Source organism: Equus asinus, chromosome 19 (assembly GCF_041296235.1).
Source record: "Equus asinus isolate D_3611 breed Donkey chromosome 19, EquAss-T2T_v2, whole genome shotgun sequence".
NCBI lineage: Eukaryota > Metazoa > Chordata > Mammalia > Perissodactyla > Equidae > Equus > Equus asinus.
This window is the reverse complement of record NC_091808.1, coordinates 15,422,342-15,434,840: the sequence shown is the minus strand read 5'-3', so window position 1 is coordinate 15,434,840 and position 12,499 is coordinate 15,422,342. Positions and strand designations below refer to the sequence as shown.

The following is a 12,499-nucleotide window of genomic DNA, read 5'->3' as shown; positions in this document are numbered from 1 at the left end:
CTCTGCTAAGTGAACTGTGATGTCACTTCAGAGGAGGGAGTCCCAGACCCCATATGTTAGTGCCTCTATCATTTCAACTCTGATCACTAAGAATTTTATTTAAAAGAATATAAAAAGACCAGAGCTTTAAAAAGGAAGCCTAGTTTTCCAGAAGCAGCAAGCCAAGAATACTATTTCTCAGTTACAAAATGTCAGGTCGCGAAAGGATTTCAGATGGCATTTACAGATGGAGAAACTGAGGCCCCGAGTGTTAAGAAATCTGCCCTCAAATCACATGGCTAGTTAGTGGCAGAGTAAGTGCTGGCTTGTCACAACAGAGGCCACTCATCTGTTCTGGGCTATTAGTGAGAGAAGAGTCTCGAGTTCAGACAGTTGTGGAGGGCGGGACTCAGAAACGCAGCTGTGCCTCTGGGGCCTTCTAGGGAATTCACTTCTCGGCAAATCCTCACCACTCAAGCAATACCCCCTGCACGCAGCTTGCAGGGAGAATGCAAATGGAACTTGATGTTAGCCTTGACGGGACAAAGCTCTGGAGACAAAGGGGAAAAGTGCTTTTTGTGTCGTCTGGTTTTATATCGCACTGATGCTCAGCTCTCCTATTACCGATGGTGAATGAGTCACCTTTGCAGGGCCCAAGTCACCTGCAGGGTTAAACAGAACATCTCAGGAGAACTTCCCGTGCCTGGTCCTCCCTCTGAACACCTGTGAACTCCCTGGGAACACTACCTATTTAGTCTTTAGGCTACAGAGGATAACCGGAAGCGGAAAGTGCAGATTAAAACAGTGCTTCTTGAACTTCATGGGGCTGAGGAATCGTGTTAAAATGGATTCTGATTCAGTAGGTCTGGGTCAAACCCAAGACCACACATTTCAAACAAGCTCCAGGGGATGCGAATGCTGCTGGACAGGGGATGAGAGTTTGATTAGCAGAGGATGAGAGTACCAGAACATCCACGGAGCAGCAATTTCACGAGGGGCGTCGTGTTTATGACCAGGACGACACTCAGGTGTTCACCCACAGGCAACTGAGGTTGGTAAGGAATTAATTTCTTATCACTAAAGGTGAATATTACAAAATGGAGTACAAATAAAGTTTAAGTCATGATTTTCTTTGCAGGAGGTTGCTGTGGTCTCAATGAAAACAACGAGGGACTGATCATTCAAAATAACCCTAGGAAAAGGCACATATGTTGGCAAATGAGCGGCTGTACTACTAGCTGTGTCCCAGATGCCTTGGCAAAAAAATGTTCTAATCAGACTCCTTTGAATTTACATTATTTCAAATTAATGAGCATGAAATGGCAAAACACATTCTGGATATAGCGCATGCCTGCTGTTTGATGGAAGTAAGCAAGTATCTGAGAGCTTAAAAATCTTGATTTTTCAAACACAGGGGAAAAGTCTGCATTTGGAAAAAGAGACTAATATCTAATTAAGAGCCAAATTTTGGGGTAATAGAGAAAATACATGAAATGCTTCTTTGTGTGGAGTCATTTGGGCTTCCCGTGAAATGTACCTGTGAAATGTAGAGATGAATGACATGCCGATTTAAATGGTTAAGGATCAATAGCAGCATTTGGTAATACAGCAAATTAAATCATGGAGAGTTTTAGGGCAATGCATTCCTAATTTTGACCTTTTCTTTCAGAACAAATTGGAAACTCAGTTTGTAACATAATCTTTAAGTTTAAGAACAAATTTTAAATTGAACGTACTTGTTATTTTTGCAAAATTTGCCTTTGATGGCTCAAACATCTCGGTGATGCCAAGAACTTTCAGCGGCTCCTTCAAATCTGTCTGTGCTACAGCTGTGAACCTAGCATGAGAGCAGAAAATAGGGAGGAAAATCATTAAACTGTAAATGATATAATCAGTGCCAGTGGGAACATGTTCACAAAGATTCTTTTTTAAGTATGCTCGGAACACCAAGCTAAATTGTAATCCCAAGATTCAAGGACCAGGTAAGTGGAGAACAACTCATTTCTCAGATACTTAGCTGGCAAAGTGAGAAGCACGTAGTAAGAGCAAGTAGGAACATTTTCCACCTCACGGGCAACAGGCTCCCCATTCCAGTACCTAGGAAGATCTACGGAAGCACTTCCTCTTATACTAACAGGGAGATGCAGGGTGTTGACAAGTGTCTGGGATTCTGGAATATCTCCAGTTCTTCCCCATGTCCAACCAAAGAGCCATCACCTTGGCTGCTGAAAGAACCACTATCCTTACTGGGATTGGGAATGGTCAAAAGAGAGGAGATACATTCCTGCCAGTTCATGTTGGGATTCTGAAAGCATCTATTAAAACAGAGGCAAACATTAGGAGTAGGTGGCATGGTGTTGTATGCGGGTGTTATATGGGTTTCTTGATATCTGTAGGCTATCTGGCCTTACAGCTGTACATATGTAAAAGTCAGTCATTAACCCTGTCATCAGAGGATGTTTTACTAGATTTTATCACATCCTGTGGGAGAGCAACAAAGGCAAGGGAGCGTATTCTCATCACAGATGGGCTATAAGGGTAATTTACCATTATAATTGTAATTTACCTACAATGTCACGATCTTATTCATTTATATCAAGCATTGCCTATGTGAAGGCTTATTTTACAACAAAAAATAATCTTGGGAGGATTACTAATACTTCTTATGAATGTACACCTCTAATTACTTAACTCAGTGACTGGAGAATTAACAGCTATTAGAATAGGAGGTATCTCCACCTCCACTGAGGGTAGTGAACAGCCCTGGATACTGGCAGAAAGGTTGAAAAGTTCATAGAAAGGGGAAATTCCTTGCCTCCTTCACAGATCTGGGCAAGGCATTCTCTGACCTGTGAGAAACTGAGGATTTGGACAGAATTTGGGATTAGTTTTCCCTTAGTTTCAGGTCATAACAGCTCAAATTCCATCTGGATTATACTTTTAGGGGATAAAAGTATCTATGGGCAGAAAGACTGCCCTAGATTCTAATGCAAGAATTCTGCTGGGTGGTTTCAACATATTTCCTTACCACCCAGCTTTTGGACCTCAGTCTTCAGCAACTCCCAGCTAAAACTTAAGAAGTAACAAAAATAAAACTCCTTATCAAAATGCGAGGAGTGCTACTAAACTTTATTGTACTTTCCCCATATTATAGGATGATACGCATGTGTTTTTCAGTCTTTTGAACAGAGGGAGGTGTGTTAAAAGCCCTTGCAGTGGCACGGGAGCTTGTGGTCCTGTGGAGGTTCAGAGGCCAGGCTGCCTTCTCTCCTTCCCCCTTATCATTATCCTGCCATATAAGAGGCACAGGGATTGGGGAAAAAAAGCTTTTACAAAAGCACAGCCTGGTATTCCCACCATGCAATTTCTGCAAAATAAAATGGGCTTCACAATGCGCCATGTTGTAGCCTCATGTGGTCTGGTATCTGACACAGCTGCTCCCAGGGACTGAGCATCCCCCCTTGTGTTCTCTTTCAGGGAAAGGGGCTACTTACTTGGGCAGGATGACCTGCACCCTCTTGGGCACCATGGTGCTCATCCAGCTGTCTATGGTCTTGGTGCTGATGTGAGGGATGATGGCAGAGAGGGGCGTGGAGCTCTCCGTGGGCAGTGCGATCAGCATGCTGATGCTCTCCCCGTGGTAGGGCAGTTCGATGAAGTTGTACCATAAATCACTGGGGGTGCTTGTAGACCCTAAAGAAATCAGAGGCAGGTTCAGTGTATCCTTGATGACTTCCAGAAGTGGCATGAGTGGTTTCTGATCACCAGGTAGCTTGAGAGGGAAGAGAGCAATTCAGTTAGAAAACTTCCCTTTTCCAAGTAATGCTTCCTTAGAAGGACAACGAAAAGGATAATTATTTTCTTCCTTCTTGGCAAAGAATTCCCTTTTTTCAGTCTAGACATGTCAACAGAATGCCTTTGGGTGTCACTAAAATTACATTAATTCTTTTGAGTAGAATTTAAGTAGATCATAAGGCTTAGAATACAGCGCTTTGCAAGAAGTTGACCCTTAGCATATGAATAAAGGAATGAATTTGAGCTGCCTTAGTGTAATTCTTTTGGCTGAGCCTATGTGTGCTACTGAAAAGAGGGGATAAACAGCGTCCATGCGCTAGGCTCATGTCAACCACTCAACACACTTAGAATCTACAGCGCCCTACGAGGTAGGTCAGCACCTCCATTTTACAGTTGGGGAGCTACAATTACAGAAATTAACTAACTTGCCAAGGGACACATGGCTAAGAAGTGGAGTGCTTGGACTATGGCTCAGTATGCTAACACCAAAGATGATCTTCCTACTTCACTAGCCTGACTCCCTACTCAGTCTTCACCCATTTCAGTAACTCTCACTAGGGTTTTTAGACACTTTATGGTACCTGTGCATACTAATGAACACCCAAGAAGGCTTTAGACCAGCATTTCTCAAAATGTTGGTTGTCTAGAGAACACACAACCTGCAAGATGCTCTGTCAACAAAAGAGATTCCATATCACAGCAAGTTTAGAAAGCACCGGACACTTGATGCTTCTTGCAGATTCATAGACAGCAGCGCTATAAAGGCTCTGAGACATTCGGAAGTAAAGAACTGTTTAATTCTAGTTATCCCCAGGTTTCCCAAACTAATGTGATCAGAGAGCCCTTTGATCCCAGGTAAAATAGTCAAAACATTTAGCAGCTGAGCACTCTTGATTAGAGTGGGTGAAAGCACAGTCCTGAAGGGCACCAGCCAGGAGCCTGGTGCGTGGATACGGGGCCCAGAGAGGCTATCAACTCCCCAGGGAGAGTCTTCACCAAGCTTGCCTTAGGATCCTGTGAACCCTTTCCACGAGGCATGAAATAGTTATAAAAATTAACTAGGTGACTAGAAGACCAGCATTTCCAGATTTATGGTGGATTACTGAAATGTTTTATTAAACACTTTAAACTTTTTAAGAACTTGGGGACCTTGGTGAGGTTACTTAACCTCTGGGTGCCTGCTAGTATGGAGAATGGAGATTTCAGGGATATTATTAAAAGTGTGCAGCACACAGGGCTGTTGTGATGATTAAATGAGAAAAATACGTAAGGTATTTAGCAGGGCCTGGCCCATGGTGGGGCCCAAGAATGTTGGCTCCTTCCTTGTCCTCCTCTGAATGAACTAGAAAGACAACATATTTAAGAAAGAGAGAGGGACTGGCCAAGGGCGCAGCGGTTAATTGCGCACGTTCCGCTTCTCTGTGGCCTGGGGTTCACTGGTTTGGATCCTGGGTGCAGACATGGCACCGCTTGGCATGCCATGCTGTGGTAGGCGTCCCACATATAAAGTAGAGGAAGATGGCCACGGATGTTAGCTCAGGGCCAGTCTTCCTGAGCAAAAAGAGGAGTATTGGCAGTAGTTAGCTCAGGGCTAATCTTCCTCAAAAAAAAAAAAAAGAGAGAGAGAAAAGAGAGAGTGAGTTTCTCTCATGATTTTCATTTCTCTTCTCTTTGGTGACAACTTTTGCCAACCACTGCATGACAGAGGGAACTTCAATAAGCCTGTTCCCCAAAGATGGGGGTTGGGAGGGAGGGACTGAAGACAGAGAGAGAGAGACAGTGAAGTTTGTTACATAATGAACACTTAGTATAAAATATGATAAAAATAATGAAGCTATCAGAATATATGACACTACAGGACGACATGACAGTTTCCCCTTAAGGAAGAAACTGTGGGCGATGGGTGGAGAGCTCGTTGTATACTACTCCATGTTGTCCCACTGGCCGGCAAGCTGCTCAGGAACCCAAGCAGCCGGCCCAGAGCAGGACACATGTGCACACGCCCTCTGGCCTGGTTCCATCTTGGGGCTGCCTCAGAATCAAGGATAGGACTCTTCGACTTTACCTTTACCCTGCGTAATAAAATGGCCTCAGTAGATACTGAAAACTCAATGGGAAAGTCAGAAAAAATATCACTTCCTAATGAGCCCTTTAATCCTCAAAGGAAACATCAGGTCCTTCTCTGGCAGAGATAATCTTTAGAAACTGTGGAATTTGGGAAGTGGTTAATAAATGATGACTCCAAGGCATGAAAGAAGGACCTGGAGACATTCGTTAACTGTGAACTAGAAGTGTTTACTGTTCCGATAAGAAGGATGGGGTTATAAATCATGAAAAACTATGAGCTGGGCTGTTTGAGGTCGGGGGACAGCCTCTGCTTCCACCAGTTCATCCTCCTTGACTGGATGCATTGACTGCTCAGTAATATGGATAACTGCTAGCCATTTTGCACCCAGCCACTGTCAACTTTCCCCCAAACCCTCTGCACTTCAGCCTACAATACAGACTACTACATGCAGTAGATCTCTTTTTTTTTTCCAAATATATATTTCAGTTTCTACTGAAGGATAGGCTGAACAGTTCCTTAAGAGCTTAGGCAATCCACAAAGCGACTTGAAGCAGAAAGTAATTAGACTTTTATCTTTAAGTTTTGCTGTGATGAAACATTCAAAATATTCTTTCTGATTCTACAGGCTGAGAAGAGCTCTTGACATTTCCCTGAGCCTAGTCATTGCCTCCTGTGTAGGACATGAAGTAGGAATGATGGACTTTCAGAAAGAACGGATCGTGCCCACCCTGCTGCTTAAAGAAAGTTCTAAATCTTCTCCATATTTTTAATACTTGATTCTTTGCCTATCATTTCTCATTAAAGGTTTTGCTGATCACCATTCATCTAAGAGAAAAGACTTCTTTTCCCCTTTTCATCTCTTTCCTTCTTTTTAGAATGAGCGAACCCGCTTCATTCACATTTTTATGTACTCCAGAAATCAATCTTGTTAAAGAATATTCAGTCTACTTCCCAGACGTTAAAGAATGGAGAGCGTGGGGCAGGCTTAATCAGCTGCGAGAGTAATGGTGCCATTTGCTGAGCTAAGGAACACAAGGGTGGTGGGAGGGAACAAGACTGGCGAGGGCAATAACACAGTTATCTATGGAACTAGAACTTACTAACAACCAAGTAGAGAAGTAATATGGATGGGTAGGTAGGTATGCGTTGGAAGCTCAGAGGAGAGTGGAAGCTGAAAATATACTGTATATTCATATATATCTCTCTGCATCTGGAATTCCTTATGGGCCTTTTCAGAATAAAAAAGGTTCTCAAGTCTATTCATAACCATAAAAACAAAATTTGTAACAATTTGGACTCAGCAATTTCTCTTCAAGGAAATTAGCTTTATAAGTTCTGACATGGTATCTAAAAATTTATGTATGAGAATGCTCACTGAAGTGTTTATTATGGGAAAAAAGTAAATGGCCACCCATAGGATATTATGATACATTTATAACAGGGAATATTATGCAGCTGATAAAAGGATCAAGTAGATCCACATGAATCGATATAAAATGTTTTCCATGATATACTGTCTAATGAATAAAGCAGATTATAGAACCAAAATTACAGTGTAATCCTACTTATGCAAAAACGTTTCACAGACATATTTCATCTATCCATAGAACATATATGGATGTGTCTATCCATAGCACATATACCTAGGACGTAATAGGGGTATTCATGCTGGGAAATGAGATTATAGGGGACCATTTACTTTCTTCCTTATATACTGTTGTATACGAGGGTTTTGCAATGAGCATGAAATATACTTTTACTAAAAAAAAATCTTAAGCCTTTTTTTCTAATAGAAAAGTTTCTATCCTCAAGGTGCTTCTGTTTTATGGGATGTTAAGTCAGAATGGTTTTCCTCTTTAATTTTTCACCCTCTCTCCTTAATATTACTAAGTGAATCTTCTGATGACATCTTGGAGGAAAAGTAAGGAAGAGAGACAAGTGGAAAGGTGATGTTTCGGCAGAGTGACCAAGAACAGTGAGGCTTGGTGAGGCCCAGGAAACCTTCGACAGGTGGCACTGGAGGCTGTTGCGAGTGAGTTTGGGCAGAGCAGGTGGTGCTTGCCGGCAGCCTGGCCCACCTCAGCTAGGACTGCCTATCCATAAGCCCTGGTGGTTGTGTTGGCCAGACCGTGACGAGACAGGTGGAAAATGGGTGACCAGCTAAGCGGTCTGCAGTCATGAAAATGAATGCCTGCTTGGACCCACCACAGACGGCTGTGCTTCCTCACAGCCCCAACAAGACAAGCTGTCCTGCTGCCCAAAGTGGGAAACCAGGGACCATACGACACCCTCGTCCTCTGCCACATGGCCAGTGAAAGGAGCTGGGTGCCAATTCCCATTATCAGGAGACCAGCTGACAGGCAAGAAAGGAGGGCAAGAAGGACGACACCAAACTGTTGACCATTTGCTTGAGAGGGAATGAGAATGGTGCAGAGAAGGAGACTTCCACATTCTGCTCTGAATTCAGAACAGCCGAATTCAACAGGAAATGGACGGGACACCAAATTCGGTCATTTAAGTGGAGTTTAAGAAGGAACTTATAAAGCATGGGTAGAGCACAGAGATACCATTAAGGACAGTACCCTGGGCTACAAACACGATGATCATCCTTAGGCTGGGAGGGGTGAGGGGAGGCAATGGTGACCCAGAGAGAAGAGCTCGTGGGCACACCGTGCTGGTAGGAGCTGAGACCTTTGGTGGAGGATGCAGTGGCCCTGGTGACTTCAGGGAGAGGGCAGGGAAGTCAATGTCCCAACCCATCTCCACCCTTACCCCATCACCTGCTGGTTCATCCCACTAGCCAACCCAAGATGATGCCAGAGGGCAAGGGAGCCCACTGATGCCGCCTCCTGGGGGCTCAGAACAGGGTGGAAGAGGGTAGAGAAGGGAGGGCATGAAGCAGGGAAGGTGGAGGAAGATAGCCAGCACAGCGTAGTTCTGTAGACTTTGAATCTTTGATGATAAGAATGGATTTGTGCATGACCTTTTATAAAACACACACGTATATATTCTAAGACACATCAGTTCTTAATTGAAGAGCTACCCGGAGATGTAACTCCGTCTCCGAGAACATCCTATATGCTCAAGCATGTTACATTCCTATAAAAACAAACATTTTAATCTTTCAGGGAAATATCTACGAAATCCTTGCATTTTAATCCTTAACTACTGACTTGTCTATTTTTCAGCAACAGAAATATACAGTAATTGAGGCCCCTTCATTTTTTCTTTTATTAGAATGCAGAAAGGGTACAAAGATTGACTGAAAATAAAATAGCTTTGCTTTGGATATGAGCTGGGGACCATGCTGGCACTGTGATGAAGTCTTCCTGGGCAATACAACCTGAGAAGGACTTATGGACAAAAAGAGCCTTTTATTATTTTCAGTTCCTTAGCACGATACCGCTCCACGGGATTTTTAAACACCTATTATCTTTTAAAAGAATTTTATTGAGTGAATGACAAAATTTTACCCAGAAGCTTGAGCTTGATAAATGACAAGCAAGAAGGAAAGTGACTGTTCATTGTGTACCTCACCTGAGCCGTCCCTTAATTTGAAGAATCAGGCAGCTGGCAAAATGGTGAACAGTGCTTACATTTTTCTTAAAAAAAACTGAACATATATTTTGCAAAGGTAATAACTTGGGACAGACACGTCCAGGTAGAGACTGGAGACAGAAAGGCTAGCTTACACAGGAAAAAGATTAACTTATATCAGAGCACAAGTGCTTCAAATGAAACCAGGTTGAAAAAACAGTCGCCAGACTTAGTTATCTATGCTGTGTCAACGGTAGCAGGGATGGGTCATTATTTTTCCCGATTATAAAACTGATACATGCTTATTTCAAAAAATTTCAAATTCAAATAAAGAAAAATAATCATTGGAAATACTATTACTGTTAACATTTTACTGAACATCCTCCAAGGCATGTCTCCACAGACATATGAATATATGGAAAGTATTTTACGTAAATGAGATGAATCAGCATCTGCTGTTCTGTAACTTGTTTTCTGAAATCAACCATATATTGTATAATCTTTCTACTTATGTAAATCCAAACCTAATTATCATGTGTGTTCCACTGTATGTACACATCTGGCTTCTGTTTATTTGCTGGTGTTTGATTATCTTCATGATATAAATTCCCGGTGTGGGACTGATGGGGAAGGGTTCCCCGGAAGTCCCCCAGACCAGGGCTCCCCCCACCACCAGTGTTCAGGGCGCTCCCTCCCTCCGACACCAGAGCCACCACTGGGTTTTGTCGATCTCTGTGATTTTTGCTAATCTGGTAAATGGAAAAGCAATCTAATTTTTCCTTTTATTTTTAATTTGGTAATATAAGATTGCTAATGATGAGTTGATAATGCTTCTATATATTTAACGCCCACTGACATTTCTTATTTTGAACTGTCCTTTCCTCTTTAAATTTTCAACCTGAAAGTCTGTATGTGTTATATATTAATACATAACCTTTCTCAGTAATACAAAGACTTACCCGTGAGCTTTTAAAAAACCCTGCCCCTCCAGCCCCTGCTCTCCCCTTATTAAAAAATTGAAAGTCAGATTCGCGCTTGAACGAGTGAAAGCACTCAGGGGCCTTTCTGCGGCTGGCACATTCTAGAACGGAGCCTCGCCAGGCGTGCACTTACCGCAGCGGAACACGGAGAGCTGGGCGAGCATCGGCACTTGATAGGACTTCCCGTCAGCGGCCACAAATGTTCGCTTCTTCGTGTTCTCAGGCTGAAACCGAGATTTCCACAAACCCTTAAAATACACCGCATTGACCAGGACCAGTCTGGTGAGCACACCGTCGATAAGATCTGGGGACAGCAGGTTGTCGATCATACCTGTGAAGTCAAAGAACAAACAAGGAAGAAACTCAGGACTGGCGGTCTGTTTGAGGGCAAGAGGCAGCTGTTGGATCACACAGAATGAAAAATCAGAGGCTGGGGCCGCCCCGTGGTTGAGTGGTTAAGTTCGTGTGCTCTGTTCCAGTGGCCTAGGGTTTGCTGGTTTGGATGCTGGGTACAAACCTATGCAGTGCTCATCAAGCCACACTGAGGCAGTATCCCACACAGAAGAACTAGAAGGACTTACAACTAGAATACACAACGATGTACTGGTGCTCTGGAGAGAAAAAACAAAAGTGGAAGATTAGCAACGGACGTTAGCTCAGGGCCAATCTTCCTCACCAAAAATTAAAGGAAAAAAAATTGATTTCTAAAAAAAAAAAAAACCAGAGGAATTTTTAAAAGATTTTAAAAACAAACTTTTACAACACCCTTTTGTACCTTATAATTTTTTTCCTCACTAAAAATTAAAGCTGAAAACAAGTTAAAAATCAGAGAACCAGAAAAGACTTTAGAGATCTTCTATTTAGGGGTTAACAAACTTTTCACCAAGAAATTCTTTTATAACTAATTCCCTATAAACCCCATGTTTTAGAAAATTCTACTCATCCAAGTAAGCTGTAATTAATTAATAATTAATTTCCCTATTTTTGCTAATCACGGACATGTATGACTGCCAGTGAGGGGTTTTGGTCAGCACAAGAAAAAGCAGTTGCTGTTTTGTTTTTAACCACTGGGTTGATTGAATCCCAGTGAAAACTAAATGAACGCTTCAGCCTGTGCAAAGATACCAAAGGTAAATGCTTAATTTCTCCTAAGATTTTAGGAATGTTGAGCATTAGTTTGGAATCCCTGGTTATCAGAAGACCTCATGGCTAAAGGAGAGTTGAAACTAAAACCGGTATCTATATTTATGGGTCAACCATTGAGCTCGGTGCAAATATTACAGAGACAGAAAGAAATGGAGACAGTCCTAGAAGAACTCCTAATTGTGAAGGAAAACGCTCTTCACAAGATGTCGGGGGTGGTCCATCCTGTTTGTGTCGGGAGGAAAGGAGCAAGCACAACTGCTAGAGTTTCAGGATGCTCTTGTGAAGTCACAAAGACCCTTCTGAAGTGCCGTCTGTGCCTGAAGCTTTGGTTTTTCATTTAGTTTTCTTTTGCTCAGTGTTTGCAGGTTCAGCTGTGTGGGTGTGTAAAGAGCGATCACCAATACACAAAGCTATTAAAAATGAGTTCAATGTAGCTTTTAGCCCAGGCATATAAAAAAAGTAGTGCATAATATAAATGCAAGTTGTAAGACATTAAATGGTGAAAGTAAAACCAATGGTTTCTGAAGAAGCAAGAATGTCTATTTCAGCAGAGAGAGCTTTATGTCCTTTTAAATGATGCTCTAGAAGATTCTGATGTACAATAAACAAACGTTTAAATAAGTCATGGTAAAAAAAAAAAAAACGGCACACCGGGAGTTCCCCTGACCCACATGGTGCTGAGTGAGGCAGTTTCATCAATGCTCGTTAGTTCCACAAGGGGGCACCAATGCCATCTTACAGCGAGATCTGGAAGGAAAATACACAAGCTATAAATAGCCATCATTCAGTACAAGGCGGGCCTCTGCCAAGAGGAAGTTAGAACTCTGTGCGCCAGCGATAGCAAGCTCCTTAGCGTTGATTCCTAAATAGTGAATGTTTCTTGCCTTTGCTGGGAACACTACCCAATCCAACCCTTACTTGCCTTTGAGACATAGCTCAGTGGTCCCTCTGCCTCCTCTGACCCTCCTCCCGACCTCCCAGAAGTTTCCAAAAA

The 12,499-nt window shown here is 42.6% G+C and overlaps 1 protein-coding gene across 2 annotated transcripts in view; it reads right to left on the bottom strand.

Annotated features, from left to right (window-relative positions):
* SERPINE2 (serpin family E member 2) overlaps window positions 1-12,499 on the bottom strand; it is a 58,324-nt gene that overhangs the window by 4,367 nt on the left and 41,458 nt on the right. For both annotated transcript variants that reach the window (XM_044751343.2, XM_070489646.1), the window contains exons 4-6: window positions 10,493-10,690; window positions 3,474-3,672; window positions 1,716-1,816 (exon numbers count right to left, since the gene is read on the bottom strand). In XM_044751343.2, the coding sequence (XP_044607278.1) occupies window positions 1,716-1,816; window positions 3,474-3,672; window positions 10,493-10,690 (498 nt within the window). The remainder of the gene's footprint in view (window positions 1-1,715; window positions 1,817-3,473; window positions 3,673-10,492; window positions 10,691-12,499) is intronic.